The sequence below is a fragment of the Solanum stenotomum genome, chromosome 4 (assembly GCF_019186545.1).
Source record: "Solanum stenotomum isolate F172 chromosome 4, ASM1918654v1, whole genome shotgun sequence".
Lineage (NCBI taxonomy): Eukaryota > Viridiplantae > Streptophyta > Magnoliopsida > Solanales > Solanaceae > Solanum > Solanum stenotomum.
Genome location: NC_064285.1, coordinates 51362119 through 51381831, shown reverse-complemented (window position 1 = coordinate 51381831; position 19713 = coordinate 51362119). Strand labels below are relative to the sequence as shown.

Sequence of the window (19713 nt, the reverse complement as noted above, 5' to 3'; positions counted from 1 at the left end):
TTATCTTTTGTGACTCCTTATGTTGCAATGAATTTTGATGTTCTTTCTGAGAAACTTTGTGAACCCTTTTGTATTTCTACGCCTGTTGAGGAGTCTATTCTAGGCAAACAAGTCTATCGTGATTGTACCATTTCCGTCAATCACAAGAGCACGATGTCTGATTTAGTTGAGTTAGACATGGTTTATTTTGATGTCATTCTGGGTATGGACTGGCTTCATGCATGTTATGCCTCCATTGATTGTAGAACTCGAGTTGTCAAGTTCCAGTTTCCCAATAAGCCAATTATAGAGTGGAGTAGCAGTTCAACAGTGCCTAAGGATCGTTTTATTTCGTACCTTAAGGAAAGAAAATTACTTTCTAAGGGGTGTGTCTATCACTTAGTCTGAGTTAATGACTCCAGTGTTGAGATACCTCCTATTCAGTCAGTTCCAGTAGTAAAAAAGTTTCCAAAAGTCTTTCTAGATGATTTTCTCGGAGTCCCTCCTGAAAGAGAAATAGACTTCGATATAGATATTCTACCTGGTACTCGTCCAATATCTATTCCGCCATATAGAATGGATCGAGCATAGTTGAAAGAGTTAAGAGAACAATTGAAAGATCTCCTAGAGAAAAGTTTTATTCGACCAAGTGTCTCACCTTGGGGCACTCCGATCTTATTTGTGAGGAAGAAAGATGGTTCCCTTAGGATGTGTATAGATTACTGTCAGTTGAATAAGGTTACCTTCAAGAATAAGTATCCTCTTCTGAGAATTGATGATCTCTTCGATCCACTTTAGGGTGCCTCTTGTTTCTCTAAGATAGACCTCAGATCTAGCAACCATCAGTTAAGAGTAAGGGAATGTGATATTCCAAAGACAACTTTCAGGACTCGTTATTGTCATTATGAGTTTCTGTTAATGTTGTTCGGTTTAACTCATGCACCTGCAGCATTCATGGACCTTATGAATAGAATATTCAAGCCTTACTTAGATATGTTTGTTATCGTGTTCAATGATGACATTCTAATCTATTCGAGGAATGAGGATGATCATGCCCATAATTTCAGAATAGTCCTCCAAACTCTAAAGGATAGAGAGTTGTATGACAAGTTCTCTAAGTGTGAGTTTTGGCTTGATTTTGTGGCATTCTTAGGCCATATAGCTTCTGGTGATGGGATTAGAGTTGCCACTCAGAAAATAGAGAAAGTGAAGAATTGGCCTAAACCCACATCTCCGACTGATATTATGAGTTTCTTAGGGTTGGCTGGATACTATAAAAGGTTCGTAGAGGAGTTCTCAACTATTTCATCCCCTTTGAATAAGTTAACTAAGAAAACAATGAAGTTTCAATAGTCTGAAGCTTGTGAGAAAAGCTTTCGGGAATTGAAAAAGAGGTTGACTACTGCCCAAGTATTGACCTTACCAGAAGGTACGCAAGGCTTTGTTGTAAATTATGATGCGTCTAGAGTTGGTTTGGGTTATGTGTTAATGCAGAATAATCATTAGTGTCAGAGGTGAAAGAAAAGAAAGACCAAGACCCTATTGTCACGACTCAAGCCCACACCCCGAATGCGACACGGTGTACATGACTCCGAAAATTTTCATACAAGCCTCATAGAACATCATCACATAAGAACATAGGAAATAGTGTGGAATTTAAAACTTTTAATTCAAACAATCTAAAACCGTTATTTAAAACAGCGAAAGTCTAGACATAATCTCACATGGTCATCAAATACAATCGAGGTCTCAAAACAGGGTCACGACCCCTTTACAATAGAAAATCTAAAAAAGTATCCAGTATAATGAAAGACATGAAACATCAATAAAGCACTTGTCCTTGGATCCATGAGGACATACCACAAGCTTTGGAAGAAATCAATACAAGCTTTGACTAGAAGGAATCACCTCAAATGCCGAAAACTACACCTTGTAGTAAAATAGAAGAAATATGGGTTAGCACACAAAAATGTACTAAGTATGATAGCGATGCAAAAATCATGCTTTAAAAGGGACATTTTGGTTGAAAACCATGCTATATGCCAATTTGAGAAAACATCATGAACTTCAGTACAAAAGGCATAAGATACAACATATTCAACATATAAGCCATTACAACCCATTAGTATCTTCACCTTAAGCAACCCTAAGATATACTTTTGCAATGTAAGAATAGCATCTCATACTACTATTCCTACTAAGTACCACTTTGAGGCTACCATAGATGCACTAACCATTATTCATACTCATCTTTAGTCAATACTCATGCATAAGGATCATTCACATTTATTAAGTCATGACAAGGAAAGTAATTCATAATAACATTCCAAGTTAAGCATTCATCATTACATTAAGCATTTAAGTCAACATTCTCATTAGCTTCATTAAGAGCACATTCATTTCATTTAGACATTAAGACATTAGAGAATCACACCATAGAGCTCTCAAAGCCTACTCATGCAATGCATGAATGGCATCCTATAATACCACCCACACTTCATTGAACCTCTTAAGTAACCATAGTACGTACCTAACATGATGGGAATAAGTCCTAACCGATATAGACCATGAGAGCTAAATCATGGAATTCAGTGTCATGTCCCACACCGAAAAGTGTTGGTCTACTTGCCTAAGGTAGAACCGGTTACATTTTAGCTTAAGTGAATCCACTAGCTAATATCCTATGTGGGCACATAGTTATGGGATAAGAAATATATTCATTGAAACCCGGCTTAAACAAGGGGAAGGCTTCCATCTTACCATATCCACTTTGTGCTAAGCTTACATTCCCATAGAGCATTTCATTACTTTAACATTATTACTCATGAGAGGGTGTCATTGGACTAACGACCCTAGGTACATTGATTCACACATGAAAGGGTGCCATAAGCCTATCGATTCAAGGTACATTATTAGGATAGCTCATTGAATCCTCATGAAAGGGTGTCATAAGCCTACCGATTCAAGGTTTATCATTATCATTTATGGAAGGGTGCCATAAGTCTACCGATCCAAGTTTCATTATTATCATGCATGGAATGTTTCCATTAGCCTACCGATCCAGGACACATTATTAGAATAGTTCATAGACTCATCATGCAAGGGCAACCAACATTAGGTCTACCGATTTAAGACAAAGCCTAGCATACTTCATTAATCGTTTATGAAAGGACTACCACCATTAAGTCTACCGATTTAATGTTCATTAAGTAAAGATACATTAGTTACACAAGAAGAGTATGCCCTAAGACTACCAATTCAATATGTAACAGTCAATATCACTTTCATTTACACAAGAACAGGATGCCCTAAGCCTACCAATTCAAGGTGTAACATTAAATTGAAGAAGCCTTTCACATTATATCATCATCATTCATAAGTGTATAATTGAGAATAACCTTTCAATTATAACACAATTGCATTGTAGACATGATCACATTACTTTCATTGAAATCACAAACCATATACGTAGCATCATGATTATGCAACATTCTTAATAACTTGCCCTTCAAGGCCATGAATCACAATTCACCAACACACGTAGATTACTACAATTTAGGCATAAATAATGACATAAATCAATAAAATAAATCAATATAGACTTAATCTCTTCACATGTTTCCATAATCAATCAATCCCAAATCATAAATTCACAATTCAGTATTTTGGGGAATCATGGGTTCATGGGGGAATTTCATCATAAATCGACATTAATTATTCAAGTCAATCATAATTCACCATAAAATAATCATTGAAAACGTTTTGAAATTGAATCCATGACTTAGATTGAAACCCTAACTTTTGAGGGATTTTGGAAACTTTGAAATTATGTTTTGAAGGGCTCATTGGATGGAAACTAACCAAGGATGAAGACTACCATACCTTTATTGAAAAACTCCACGAAATTGAGTGAGAAAGATGAACTCTTATACTCCAAATCTTCACTTCTTCTTCTCCAATGGAGGTTTCTAGAGAGAGAATTATTTTGGAGAGGAGGTGGTTTCTTTTTTGAGTTTTGGGAATAACGCATTTTAAAAGGTGTTTAATAATTTAAATAGCCTTAAATAACTCTAATAAAACAATATAAACCATCCCCAACCCATAACTAATTAATTTGGAATTTACTAGATTGCCCCTCTAATGGCCGAATCTAGGCAACTTTTCAGTGGTGACCTACGCCCACCAACTCACGGACCGTGAGTGGGGTGACGCCCCGTACTCCATGTCCGTTATTTGGTTCAGAGACTTGACATTTAGGGTTCTTGACCTATAGACCTCCCCCATGGGCGTGGATGGACCTACGGGGTGTAGGTCTCATCCGTAGGTCCTCATTTGTTTGACAGCTTTTGTTCTTTAGCAGCTTTATGGGTTAGACTTTAGGGTCCTCCTCAAGGACCCTTGGTTGGTCTTTGGGGAGTCGTACCCTTACGTTTAACCCCTCAAACTAAGCTCGGGAACACCTTTTACAACATGAAACCCTATAACAAACTCAACAATAAACTCGTAAGGCTCTAGTTTCACCTACTAGTTTTTCGAGTCGTTACATTATCTCCCCCTTGGGAACATTCGTCCTCGAATGACACTTTAAACACTTTATTGAATTAAACACTCAAGACTAGTAGCCCATCATGCATGAAACATCATAAACAATGCACACAACTAGGAGGAAACATATACTTCATCTCAAACATACTCAATGCAACACAAGGGAGTAGGAACTTCATCTAAAAATTCAATATGCATGAAAACTTCAACATTTCTCATTTCATTGGAGAAATTACCTTCTCCAACTCAAATCATGCTCATCATAATATCATTAAGCAAATTATGCAATTATTCCTAAAAGCACATTTAAGCATGTTCAACAATTCACCTCATGAAGCATACAGACAACTCATACTAAATGCACATCAACATGAGGAACAAAATCATAAAAACTCCTTTTCTCATTTAAACATGAATTAATCAAAAACATGCATAACATAAGGAGACCATGGAAACACATAATCACACATGACTCCAAAACATGAAACAAGCTACAAGGAACTCTTGGTCTCAAGCTTGAATAGGAATAGAAGGAAAGAGATACGGATATCGAAACTCTCAACAACCTTACTATTCAGCATACCATCTCCCCTTTGGGAGTAAACCCATACAAAGGCTAACATGAAAATAACATAGGGACCTTAAATAAACATTCAAAACCGTAAGGGGTTATCAACATACCAGTGCCTTCATCCGGAAGAGATCTTTTGTCCTCTCTAGACCGAAGTGCATAGAAATGACCATGCTTTGGAGAATTAGGATATGGGCCACTATGAGAAGCTTGTTTGGCCTGTCTTCTTTTGACCGCAAGAGTAGGGCGATATTTCACTTGATGGTCACTCTTCCCACAACCATAACACCCATTTGTAGTGGCTAGGCACTTCCCAGAATGCTTCTTTCCACAATTGGTGCAAGTAGGTTTAGGAAATGGAGACCCACTACCTTTATCTTGGTTAACCCTAGGAGTGCTTGAAGAATCTTGGTTAGAAGCCCTCTTTTTGAACATTGGTTGACCTTGCTCATCGAACCTGGCCCTCTTCATCTCTTTATTCTTTCTCTTAAGTTTGGACTCCTCAATTTGTTGAGCATACAGCATGAACCTAGAGATATTCATGTCATCATGGAGCATTGTCGTACGACATTCTTCCTCAACTAGGTCGGACACACCCATCACAAATCTACTCATCTCATCCCTCGTGTTAGATACCAAAGAAGGAGCATATTTAGACAATAGGGTAAATTTCAAGGATTACTCTTGCACATTCATGCTACCTTGCCTAAGGTTGATAAATTCTTCCATCTTAACTTCTCCCTTCTCACGGGGAAAGAACCTATCAAGGAATGCTGTCTTAAACACCTCCCAATCTATGGGACCCCCTCCTACCGGCCTATTGCTCTTCCATTGAGTGAACCAAACTTCAGCAACATCCTTCAATTGATAAGTGGCTAGTTTCGCTTTTTCTACTGAAGTCAGCCACATAGCATTAACTACCTTATACACCTCATCCACAAAATCTTGGGGATCCTCTCCCACTTTAGAACCTAGAAACACCGGAGGATTCATCCTCACAAAGTCCCTCAACCTAGAAGCCATGGTGCTCACATTAGGGTTCACATGAGTCTCAACATCCCTAGTGGCTTAAGCCATCATAGCTTGGGCTTGAGTAGTTACGACTTAAGCCATCATTAGAAGAGCCAACATAACTTCCTCATTGATCATGGCCGGAGGATCAATAGGAACTTGGTTGCCTTGAGGAACTTGGTTATCTTAAGGACCTTGGGGAGGAACTCCCTCATTCACATTCTCCTCTTCCATCCATCTTGCATTCACCCTTCTTGTATTCATATCCTATAAATACAAGAGAAGGGTTAGGAAAAGGACTTCATAAAGTTAAAACTCTAAGGCACGACTTAAAGAGTAATGAAAGAAGTGTAGTTTCCTAACATCTTATAGCCTCTCATTCATAAATGTGGCACACTTCACACTATGAACAAGACTTTACTATACATGGCTTTTGAGAGATCAATCCTAAAAACCATCCCAACATCTTGTTCTCTGAAACCATGTTTATCACGACTCGAGCCTACACCCAAGACAAGACACGGCGTACAGGACTCCAAAAAGTTTCATGCAAGCGTCAAGCACATTATCACATAAGAACATATGAAATAGTGCGAAATTTAAAACTTTTAATCCAAACAATCTAAAACCTTTATTTAAAACAACGGAAGTCTAGACATAGTCTCAGATGGCCATCTAATACAATCGAGGTCTCAAAACAAGGTTACAACCCCTTTACAATAGAAAGTCTAAAAAGTATCTAGTCCAATGAAAGACATGAAACATCAATAAAACACTTGTCCTCGGATCTATGAGGACATACCACAAGTTTTGGAAGATATCAATCCAAGCCTCGACTAGAAGGAATCACCTCAAATGCTGAAACCTACACTTTGTAGCAAATTAAAAGAAATATGGGTTAGTACACAAAAATGTACTAAGTATGACAGCCATGCAAAAATCATGCTTTAAAAGGGACATTTTGGTTGAAAACCATGCTATATGCCAATTTGAGAGAACATCATGAACTTTAGTACAAAAGGCATCAGATACAACATATTAGACATATAAGCCATTACAACCCATCAGTATCTTCACCTTAAGCAACCCTAAGCTATACTTGTGCAATGTAAGAATAGCATCTCATACTACTAATTCCTACTAAGTACCACTTTGAGGCCACCATAGATAAACTAACCATTATTCATACTCATCTTTAGTAAATACTCATGCATGAGGATCATTCACATTTTTTAAGTTATAGCAAAGAAATTAATTCATAATAACATTCCAAGTTAGGCATTCATCATTACATTAAGCATTTAAGTCAATATTCTCATTAGCTTCATTAAGAGCATGTTCATTACATTTAGATATTAAGATATTAGAGAATAACACCATAGACCTCTCAATGCCTACTCTTGCAATGCATGAATGGCATCCCATACTATCACCCACACTTCATAGAACCTCTTGAGTAACCATAGCACGTATCTAACATGACGGGAATAAGCCATAATCGACATAGACCATGAGAGCTAAATCATGGAATTCAGTGTCATGTCCCACACTGAAAAGAGTTGGTCTACTTTCCTTAGGTAGAACCAGTAAAATTTTAGCTTAGGTGGATCCACTAGATAATATCCTATGTGGGCAAATAGTTATGGGATAAGAAAGATGTTCATTAAAACCCGACCTAAACATGGAGAGAGCTTCCATCTTACCATATCCACTCAGTGCTAAGCTTACATTCCCATAGAGCATTTCATTACTTTAACATTATTACTTATGAGAGGGTACCATTGGCCTACCGACCGAAGGTACATTAATTCACACATGAAAGGGTGCCATAAGCCTACTGATTCAAGGTACATTATTAGGATAGCTCATTGAATTATCATGAAAGGGTACCATAAGCCTACCGATTCAAGGTTCATCATTATCATTTATGGAAGGGTACCATAATCCTACTGATCCAAAGTTCATTATTATCATGCATGGAAGGGTGCCAGTGAGGAGGTGTGAGGGGCTGGTTGTAGAGGGTACGCGGAGGGGTAGAGGTAGGCCTAAGAAGTATTGGGGAGAGGTGATTAGACAGGACTTGGCTCAGCTTCGCATCACCGAAGACATGACTCTAGATAGGAAAGTATGGAGGTCACGTATTAAGGTTGTAGGTTAGTAGGGCTAGAGTGTTGTCCTCCCTTGCGAGAGTATGGGTTGTTAGCGTTTGTAGTAGTCCGTGCCTTTCTCTTGCAGTTCTTGTTTGTGTTACATATAGTCTTCTGGCTTTTAGTGCGTTTCACTCTCATTGATTTATTGATGTTGCTGTCCTCTGTTGATTAACTAGCTTTCTTATTGGATGTGATGTTTTACACAATGTTTTCCTCGCCTTTTACTTGGTTTTGATGTACTTGAGCTGAAGGTCTCTCGGAAACAGCCTCTCTACTTCTACGAGGTAGTGGCAGGGTCTGCGTACACTCCACCCTCCCCAGACCCCACCTAGTGGGATTTCACTGGGTATGTTGTTGTTGTTGTATGGAAGGGTGCCATTCGCCTACCGATCCAAGACACATTATTAGAATAGCTCATATACTCTTCATGCAAGGGCAACCAACATTAGGTCTACCGATTTAAGACAAAGCCTAGAATACTTCATTAATAGTTTATGAAAGGACTACCACCATTAGGTCTACCGATTAACTGCTCATTAAGTAAAGATACATTAGTTACACAAGAAGAGGATGCCCTAAGCCTACCAATTCAAGATCTAACAATCAAGATCACTTTCATTTACACAAAAAGAGGATGCCCTAAGCCTACCAATTCAAGGTGTAACATTACATTGAAGAAACGTTTCACATTATATCATCATCATTCATAAGTGTATAATTGAGAATAACCTGTCAGTAATGAAACAATTGCGTTATAGACATGATCACATTACTTTCATTGAAATCACAAACCATATAAATAGCATCATGATTATACAACATTCTTCATAACTTGCCCATCAAGGCCAAGAATCACAATTCACTAACACACGTAGATTAATACAATTTAGGCTTAAATAATGACATAATTCAATAAACTAAATCAATATAGACTTAATCTCTTCACATGCTTCCATAATCAATCAATCCCAAATCTCAAATTCACAATTTAGTATTTTGGGGGAATCATGAGTTCATGGGGGAATTTCATCATAAATCAACATTAATTTATCAATTCAATCATAATATACCATAAAATAATGATTGAAAACGTTTGAAGTTGAACCCATGACTTGATTGAAACCCTAACTTTTGGGAGATTTTGGAAACTTTGAAATCATGTTTTGAAGGGGTTCCTTGGATGGAAACTAACCAAGGATGAAGTCTGTCATACCTTGATTGAAGAAACTCCATGAAATTGAGTGAAATAGATGAACTCTTGAACTCCAAACCTTGACTTCTTCTTCTCTAAAGGAGTTTTCTAGAGAGTGAATTATTTTGGACAGGAAGTGGTTTCTATTTTGAGTTTTGGGAATAATGCATTGTAAAAGGTGTTTAATAGTTTTATAATCCTTAAATAACTCTAATAAAACAATATAAACCGTCCCCAACCCATAACTAATTAATTTGGAATTTACTAGATTGCCCTTCAAATGGCCGAACCTAGGAAGCTTTTCAGAGGTGACCTACGCCCACCAACCCACGGACCGTGAGTGGGGTGACGCCCCGTACTGCACGTCCGTGGTTTGGTTCAGAGACTTGACATTTAGGGGTCTTGATCTACGGACCTCCCCCATGGGAGTGGATGGACCTACGGGGCGTAGGTCCCATCCGTAGGTCCTCATTTTTTTGACATCTTTTGTTCTTTAGCAGCTTTGGGGGTTAAACTTTAGGGTGCTCCTCAAGGACCCTTGGCTGGTCCTTGGGGAGTCTTACCTTGAAGTTTAACCCCCTAAACCCCTCAACCTAAGCTCAGGAAATCATTTTACAACATGAAACCCCATAACAAACTCAACAACACACTCGTAAGGCTCTAGTTTCACCTACTAGTTTTCTGAGTTGTTACACCTATTTTACTTGAATTGAAGGCCAATGTTCATAAGAAAAAAGTAATGGCTTTTGAACAAGGGGGAGATAGTGTATTGAGGTATCAAGGTAGGTTGTGTGTACCAATGGTGGATGAACTCCAAGAGAGGATCATGGAGTAAGCTCATAGGTCCAGATATTCCATCCATCTGTGTTACACAAAGATGTATCATGACTTGAGGGAGGTATATTGGTGGAATAATATGAAGAAAGGCATTGCAAAGTTTGTTGCTAAGTGCCCGAATTGTCAACAAGTTAAAGTACAACACCAAAGACACTGTAGTATAACTCATAATATAGAACTTCCAGAATGGATGTGGGAGATGATCAATATGGATTTCATCACAGGTTTACCAAGGTCTCGCAGGCAACATGATTCTATTTGAGTGATTGTGGATCGACTGACCAAATCAGCCCACTTTTTGTCGGTAAAGACTACCCATTCAACAAAAGATTATGTTAAGTTATATATTAAGGAGGTAGTTAGACTTTGAACTTAAGTACTGCTTTTCATCCTCACACAGATGGTCAAGCATAGCACACTATTCGGACTCTAGAAGATATGTTGAGGGCCTGTGTAATTGATTTCAAAGGTAATTGGGATGATCACCTACCTCTCATCGAGTTTGCTTACAACAATAGTTACCACTCTAGCATTCAAATGGCTCCTTATGAATCTCTTTATGGGAAAAGATGCAGATCTCCTATTGGATGGTTTTAAGTTGATGATGTTGGGTTGATAGGACCAGACTTAGTTCATCAAGCTATGGAGAAAGTGAAGTTATTCAAGAGAGGTTTAAAACAACGCAGAGTCATCAGAAATCCTACACTGATGTTAGGAGAAAGGAGTTAGAGTTTGAAGTAGATGATTGGGTATACTTAAAAGCTTCATCCATGAAGGGTGTTATGATATTCGGTAAGAAGGGGAAACTTAGTCCCCGATATATTGGCCATTATAGGATATCCAAAAGGATTGGTAATGTATCTTATGAGTTGGAATTACCACAAGAGTTAGCAGCGGTCCATCTGGTATTTCATATTTCCATGTTGAAGAAGTGCATAGGAGATCCTTCACTTACCATACCAATTGAAGATATTGGTATCAAGGATAGCTTGTCTTATGAGGAGATCCCTGTTCAGATTCTAGACCGTTAGGTTCGCAAGTTGAGGGCCAAGGTAGTAGTATCAGTCAAAGTTCTTTGGAGAAATCAGTTTGTTGAGGAAGCTACATAGGAGGCTGAGGAGGAAATGAATAATAGATATCCACATCTCTTTGATCCTGAAGAAATTCCAGATCAAGGTACTAATTCTCTTCTTAGTACTCTTTAATTGATATGCTTACTATGTTAAATTTGATTGTTGGGTGTTTGAACTGAATATTTGATGTTACGCCCTTAGCTTACTAAGAGTAATCTCATTCAAGGACGAATGTTCCCAAGGGGGAGATATTGTAATATCTCGCTAAGTGAAAGACCTAGAATTAGAAAGTGTCATTTTTGGAAAGAATGAAAATCTGGAAAATTTGTTATGTTAAGTATGGGCTTTTGGTCAACTTCAAACGATAATAACTCCTAGAACAAGATGAGTTAGGTGTTCTACAAGATACCATAGGAAAGATCTTTAATTATCTTTCTAACGCCACCAAGTTTGCACAATTCTGAGTTCATATGAGAGAGATATGGCCATTCAAAATTGGGCTGACTAGATAAGGAAAATCAAACCCGAATTTTTAAGGGGTATTTTGGTCTTTTCCATACCCACTTGATTTAATTTGTTTTTAGTGAATTAATTAGGGTCAAAACTGAATTGGTTCAGTTTGCACAATTGAAAATTCACGCGAGGGCTTTAGAGAGAAGAACTCAAGAGAGAAGAAAAGAGGAAAATTAAGATTTCGTCATCTTCGTAAGGAATTGATTGCGGAATTCGTCAAGGATTTAATCCTACGAGTTATGTGATACTTTCATAACGTTGGGTTCTTTAACCCATGTGCCAAACATGTTTATTTCAGCCTGAATTTGTCCTAAAAAGATTGGAAGTTTGAATGTTCTTGATGGGTGTTCATGAATTACTTTCGTTCTTGAATTTGGATAGAGGTTGAGGAGTTCTTGAGAGTTTAATGTCAATTATTAGAGTTACTTTGAGTTATATTCTTGTGTATATGTTTTGGGTACCTGAATCTAAAGAGATATTGAGAAAAAGAACCAAATTTAGGCGAATTGGAGCTAGAAAATGAAGAAGGAAAAAGTCGAACAAATCTGGGTACTAGGTCCGCGTCGTGGACCTGTTCCTTAGGATTGGAAAATTCTCTCCCGCATGGCGAAGCGGTCACGGACCCTTCTGCCTCAAAATATATTTCGCAACCAAATAATTAAATGCATCTCCGTGTCGCGGACTTGTTTCCAGGCAGTGACTTCTTTAACGTTCTCATGTTTAGCTACTTAAAAACATTCTTAAACATCATGCGACCTTTCCTATCACAAATCACAATCCTTGAATCCATAAATTCAAATTCAAGGAAAGTTAAGAGCCAAGTCTAGAGAGTTCTTAGAGTCATTTCAAAAGTCTTTTGCAAACTTTTTAACTTTGTTTTACGACTTGAGTTTTGAGTTGAATAAAGAGTAAAGATCAAAGTTCTTTTCTTCAAAAGAGTATGTCGGGACTATGTATTCCCAAAAGAGTAAATATTTTCACATTTAAACAGGAGAGGAAACACCGATTTCCAAGAGTGCCTTTGAGCTAGTTTTTGATTAATTATCTCAAACCATAGAAAGAGTTTTGTTTTTAAACATATGAGCTGAGTATATTTTGGGAGTAGTATTGAGCACCGATATGGGGATGAGTTCACAATAACTCAAGTCTCCATAAACCATGTAGCCATCGTGGGTAAAAAGGGTCATACTTTTTAGATGATTCCTTAGTGCTTTTTAGCATAGACTAGTGGATCCACTTAGTTGAGGCGTTTTGTATCACGGCAAGTTATAGGACAGTTCTGGCAGCATGGGTGAGACGATGTATCATCACATTAGCTCATAGTGATGGTTATCGGTTAGAGAAACTCCCACAATATTATATTACTTTATATGTAAACTGAGTTGTTATTGTATTTCTATAACACATTGAGTTGTCATCTACTGTTATAAATGCTTTGTATAAACTGAACCTTTATTGTTGTTTTACTTTGAATTTGAGTTGAGTATCCATGAATTGAGTAAAACCAAGGTAAGTGTTCTTTTCAAATTCCTTTCAAGATTATGTCATGTTTAATTTTCCCCTCACATGCTCGTACATTCAAGATGCCATTTGACCTGCATCATTTTATAATTTAGATATAGGTAATCAGGATCAGCATCCAACACCTCGTTGATCCAGTTGAGCACTGAGAGTCAGTTGGTGAGCCTCCTTTCTTTCGGAGGACCACTTTTTATTGCTTTATAGTTAGTTCATTAGGATGTCGTGAGTCTTGTCCCAACGTCCATCTCAGTTGTTAGAGGCTTCAATGACAGTTAGTAGTTCATTTGTCGTTACATTGTTATTTCTTATGTTTAGACTTGAGTTGCCACTTTGACTGAGTTGCATGTTTTATCTTTAAACGTTCCAAGCTATCTTTTAGACAGTTGAGTAAAGATGCATTGAATCTTTGTATTAATGTTTTAAGTCTTCCGCTATGAGTTAAGCTAGGCCAAGGGTTCGCTTGGAGCCAACAATGGTTCTTGAGTGTCAGTCTCGCCCAGGGTGTAGACTCGGGGTGTGACAATCCCATATGGTTAAACTATGAGATGGTTAAATTAAAATCTTCCCATACTAAATCTCAAGATCGAGCCTTGAAATAAGAAAACCTTGTGATAAAAGGCATAAATACTTCCGAATTAATCCGACCAACCAACTTCAAATAATGATTAAATAAGCCCGAAAAATTCAAATAATGATTAACTAAACCAGAATATATATATATATATATTGTTTATGTGTCAAGGTGGAGTGCAGACAAGAAAAGGAAGAAAGAAGCTTTGGAATTAAGTTAGTGTCATGTAAAGAAGGGAATAATGATGGGTACTGCATTTGCTCTTGAAGACTCATTGGTAGAGTTTGTAGCTCCTTTTACATCAACTTTAGAATTTAATATCACAAATTTATCTGTAGTTTAAGAAAATTGATTTACTACATTATCTTAAATTTAGTCACTTAATTTAATTTTTTTTTTGCCTGAAAAACAAGTTCTCTAATATGCTTCAAAGAAGTAAGATCAATAAGTAAAGAACACATTATTTTATGTGGAAAACATACGACTCAAAATGTGTAAAAAACACGACTTGTATTCTATATATTTAACTCTAATTTCACGAAATCCCTGACCTTCAACAGTTTAAAATTACAAACTATATAACCTAAGAAATTAACTCTAATTCCTAAACGTCAATAATCAACCAGATCCTCGAACCTACTTCAAGTTATGAATTAAGATTACAATTCTTACAAACCCTAGGAATTTATTCTAATTCCTAAACTTCAACATAAATCCTCCCAAGGTATGTGTTCTCAAGTCTTCAAGTTATCCCAATTTGAAGACAACACTCCTAATTTAGTTAATAAATTATTAAATTAAGATTACATCAACGTTACAACTCAAAGATAAAACTCCTAATACATAAATTATGTTATAAGACTAGGTCCTTCAATATTCTGGAATGTAAGTGCACACGTATTGTAAACGACATTGCTTCTATTTTAGCACAATTCATTATAGAGTTGTTCTTTACTTCAATCATATAATTCTTAATTATTATTATGTCAAATGTAATAAAATTTCTTTTAATCGTCTGACTTAAATATGTTATGTGAAAAGTAAAAATTAACGTATTGCTAAAAGTGAAAAGGGATCAATTCTTTTTAAAACAAATTAAAAGAAAGTCATTCTTTTTTAAATGAGGACGTATTAAAGTTAAAGGGTGAAGAAATAAGAATTGAAATTATTAGTTGTATCATGTATGATTAACAACATGACTCACCACCTTAATCAAGAAGTCTCGAGTCCGAGTCTCCTTGGTACAAATTTGAGTATGGAGTTTGAGTAATTCGTGTATGAAGTCTTTTTTGTTAGGGAGCGTTTTACTCTTAATGTAGTACTTTACGTCAGACTACAAGCTAATTCAAATTTAGTCGGACTACAAGGTGATTGCCGGACATTTTTTTTTCTCCCTTCACGCATATTACCTAACAGAAAATTTCTTCTGCAACAACAATGGGGACTGGCAAGCAAAGATGGAGAATCTCCTTCCACAAATCTCCACCTATTCCTATCGAATTCATCTGTCCAATTTCTGGGTCTCTCTCATGGCTGACCCTATGATTGTCTCTTCTGGTCATACCTTCGAACGTAACTGTGTTCTTGCCTGTAAATCCCTTTGTGTTACACCTATCTTGCTTGATGCTTCTCTGCCCAATTTCTCTACTATCATCCCTAATAGAGCCCTTAAATCTACCATTATCAATTGGTACTCTTCTTCACATATCCACCCTCCTCAACCCATTGATTTTATCTCTGCTCAAAATCTCGTCCGTACATTGGCTACCCAAAACCCACAAAAGTTTCGTCAACAGATCCATAGTAATGGGAATTCTGATGTCATGAATCGGTATATTGAGTCTGTGACACAGTTGAATCGTGACGTATCTACGAGTTCTGAGGAGTCTGGGGATGGTCCCTTACCCCTACCCACTCTCTCCGTTCTGATTCAGAACGGACTCGACATGATTCTGCATTAGCTCTGTTTCACCTTTCTATGGTTCAGAGTAACTGCGCTAAGTTGGTTAAACTTGGTGCGGTTCAGTCACTGTTAAGCATGGTGAGAACCGGTCCTAAGACGGGTCGAATTCTGTTAATACTGTGTAACATGGCAGGTAGTTTAGAGGGTAGAGGAGCTATGCTTGATGGGGGTGCAGTGGAGTGTTTCCTAGGTATGTTGAGAAGGGGGGAAGAGTTTGATACAGCGTCGATTCGCGAGAGTTGTGTTAGTGTATCATATGGATTAAGTCATGGTGGACTTAGGTTTAAAGGGTTGGGAAAGGAGGCTGTTGCAGAGGACTTGTTGATGACAACACTTGAGGAAATGACAAGTGAACGGGCGAAGAATAAGGTCAAGAGGATGTTAGAGGTGTTGAGGGAGAAAGATGAAGAGGAAATGGAAGTTGACTGGAGGAGTTGCTTAATTCTGATGAGTCGATTTACGTCTGTCTTGTTTGTTAATTGTGCTTGATGTTGACTCAATCAATTATCACTGGTGTGGAAGTTTGGAAGTACAATGCTGTTCTCTCTTTGTTAGTTTCTTGAATGGTCTGTAATAGGACGTATATTTACTGCTAACTGGAGGCAAAATGAACAGACTTTCGCGAATGTACAGACTTTCGCGAATGTTAACCTTCACTCATCTTGGTGTCTCGACAATGAAAGAAAGAAAGAAAGAAAAGCAAAGCAAAGCATTCCTACGGAGATGCTGAATTTATTGGTGTTTGTTGCTAGAAATCTAAAGCCACGCGGAGATGCTGAATTTTTGCTACTTCTATAGAGGATTTGCATTTGTTAGATGAAAAAGGCATGGGGACAAACACAATCTGAGCACCCATAATTTCGTAATGGCCAATTCAAGAGCCCGTAATGGAATTTGCAAAAACAAATGAGATTTAAGTGTGTTTGGTACAGAGGATAACAATTTCCATGGAAAATAAATTGGTTTTACTTATATTTTTTTTTATTGTTTGGTAAGTAGGCAATTTTTTTTAATGTCAAGAACATTGCTATGTAATCTTGCAAAAAATATTATAGGTGTAGGACTTGGGAGAGTGTCAGTGGTTGTGGCCTTCGGGGTGGGATGGTCAAGACTCAAGAGGTAGGGGTTGGGGGCATTAGGTGGATGAGAGGACACAATAAAAACATAAAACGTGAACTTGTTTTTCCTACTTTCATTAAGAAAGTTATTTTTCTCATTTTTAAGTAACTTATTTTTCTAGAAAAAATATTTTACAAAAATTGTCAAACCAAACATGAAAAAATAAGAAATATAATATATTTTCCTCAATACCAAACAACCCTAGTACTGTGATTCCACTCATTCAGAATGCAAATCACATAAATGCTCTTAATCAAATGAAACAAGACTTATGCTCCAGATAATTTCTAATAAGAACATAAATACTGCAAGAATAACATGAGAATAGTTCCCTTCCATTACTTAAAAAAACGTGCAGACACACACATACAAAATAATAAATTACACTTAATGATATGGTTTAATCTCAAACAGTTGGAGAAAAAATGATATCTACGGATGTAGCGTAGATAGACAGTTCCCTGCTGTATGAACCATTTTCATGGGCACTTGAGTCTGCCTCCGCGAGTGGTCATATTAGCATAGCATTTGCCACATTTCTCTCTGTTTCTATATTGGCCTGGTGGAACACATTTGCATCTTAAACAGCAAGTAGTGCATGCTCTTAGGCATACATTCTTCCTTGAATGCAATTTGCATCTCACCGAGCATAGGGGAATGCAATCTGCAAATCGTTGTTTTAGATAAATTAAGAATTTGACATATAGTAGATCTTTGGTCTCATTCTCGATCTCGACATATACCATATAACACCAATAAGTTGATTGGGAATCTCCCTATCAACCCTAGAAACCATACATGCTTCTTTTGATGCATGCAGTTTAAAAAAAAGTTGTAAATCAATGTATAGATTCCCGTTTTTCTTTTTTTTCAATTTCGTGTTTTTTATTGGAAGAAGTAAGACTGATACTATTGTCCATTTTCATTGCATAAGGCGTCCGTCATATTTCTCTTTTAATTCTAGATAGAAATTCAAATTTATCTAAATACTAGATACAAGAAACGGGAGATAAATAGATCAGGTAAAAATAAAAGATTGAACTTATTAAAAGTACGATTGGTATAAGTGTGTTATACCTGCTGTGGTCTTTGGTGGTGAAACGGGGGGAGTAGGGAGTGGTGGTGATGGTGGAGGTGGCGGTAGCTTGACTGCCGGAGGTGGGGATGGTAACTTAACTGGTGGTGGAGGAGGCGGGGTGATCAATCGGATGGGTGGTGGGTATGGAGTTGTTGGTGGCATGGGGACCGGAGGTGTTGGAGAGGATACATTGACGGGTGGGAAAGCACCAGGAGCACCGGGAGCAGCTCCGTTCTGTCAAGAAACAGAAAAAAAAGGAAGAAAAAAGTTCAATGAGTTAGCATACGTTGGTGAACTATTCTTGGGTATATATGAAAGAATCTTAGCAACTCATAAATATAAGTTGTTTACACTAGATAAAAGTTGTTTATCGTAATAACAATTGATCAGTTAATTTTTTAGATGATCACTCAACTAATAGTTATTATTTTAGAAAGTGATTTTCTAAGACAACAACAATTAACTCTAAGAATGCTACAATATAGAACTTCATTTGATTAGGAACAAACTAATGTAAATGCTCATTATGCTAGCATGTATAACGAAAAGTGTCCGATAAAATTCATATTTTATGTGATTAACTTAACTTAATCTAAGCATACTAAAGTCAAAGATCTAAAATGTATGATGCATTGTAGTTGAGAAACGAACAAGTGAGCGAAAAGACATACAGTAGAAGCAATGAGAAGGAAAAAGGCAAAGAAAAGTAGTGGCGCCATTGTTGGAGAAGAAGATTTAGAAGTAGCTAGTTGATGAAAGATTGATGACAGAAAGAATAGCTATATATAGGAGTAAGACACTATATTTTTATTTTCCGAACCCTGAGTAAAGATTCTGAATATAATCCACCACTGTATAGGATGCTAACGAGAAGCTAGCTAGTCACGGCTCCAACTATGAATTTGCGGGTCTACATATAGTATCATGATGTAAGTGCTTTCAGGTTGAAATTATATGTTCAAACTTTAAATTTGAGAAAATGCATAATTACCCCCTTAGCCTATGCCCAAAATCCCTGAGACACATCTAACCTTTACTAAGATCCTATTACCCCCTAACTTATTTTATATATAATTTTCTACCCTTTTCGGCCTACGTGGCACTATCTTGTGGGCCCAGCGCGTGTTGACAATTTTTTCAAGGATAGTGCCACGTTGGCCGAAAAGAGGTAGAAAATTATATATAAAATAAGTTGGGGGGGGGGGGGTAATAGGACCTTAGTAAAGGTTAGGTGTGTCTCATGGATTTTGAGCATAGCTTGGGGGGTACTTATGCATTTTCCCATTAAATTTTGTTAAAATTTGGGGATTTTGATAGAGAAATATATTTTCTTTAAAAAAAACAAATGAGTTTGTTACTTTACTTATTTTTTTTAGTGTTTATATTATTTAATAGTATGTATATGTAATATTTCTAGCAAAACACTATAAGATAAGATAGAGTAAGGAGTGGAAGTTCGGATTTTGGGGGGGGGGGGTGGGGTGGTGGTGTACATATTATGCTTCCGCCTGTATCTACTTATAACCTTCTACCTTAATATGCAAAATAATCCTCGATTGTGAGTTCGAGTCACCATGAAAGCTCTTGGGT

General features: G+C 37.1%; 1 protein-coding gene and 1 pseudogene across 1 annotated transcript; one reads left to right on the top strand and one right to left on the bottom strand.

Annotated features, from left to right (window-relative positions):
• Positions 1-15400: 15400 nt before the first annotated feature.
• On the top strand, positions 15401-16538 carry LOC125863031 (U-box domain-containing protein 40-like; annotated as a pseudogene).
• Positions 16539-17503: 965 nt separating this feature from the next.
• Positions 17504-18983, bottom strand: LOC125862690 (gibberellin-regulated protein 14-like). The gene is made up of 3 exons (XM_049542814.1): positions 18795-18983; positions 18123-18357; positions 17504-17709 (listed from the first exon to the last, which is right to left on the bottom strand). The coding sequence occupies exons 1-3, from the start codon at positions 18840-18842 to the stop codon at positions 17525-17527; spliced, it is 468 nt and encodes a 155-aa protein (XP_049398771.1). The 5' UTR covers positions 18843-18983; the 3' UTR covers positions 17504-17524.
• Between the last annotated feature and the right edge of the window lie 730 nt (positions 18984-19713).

What these genes read in the sequence shown, in the direction of transcription:
- LOC125862690 (XM_049542814.1), bottom strand. Translation starts at nt 18,842, where the DNA reads ATGGCGCCACTACTTTTCTTTGCCTTTTTCCTTCTCATTGCTTCTACT. An exon ending in TCCTTCTCATTGCTTCTACT is followed by an intron (nt 18,358 to 18,794) that starts GTATGTCTTTTC and finishes GTTTCTTGACAG; the next exon opens with AACGGAGCTGCTCCCGGTGC. An exon ending in ACCACCAAAGACCACAGCAG is followed by an intron (nt 17,710 to 18,122) that starts GTATAACACACT and finishes AACGATTTGCAG; the next exon opens with ATTGCATTCCCCTATGCTCG.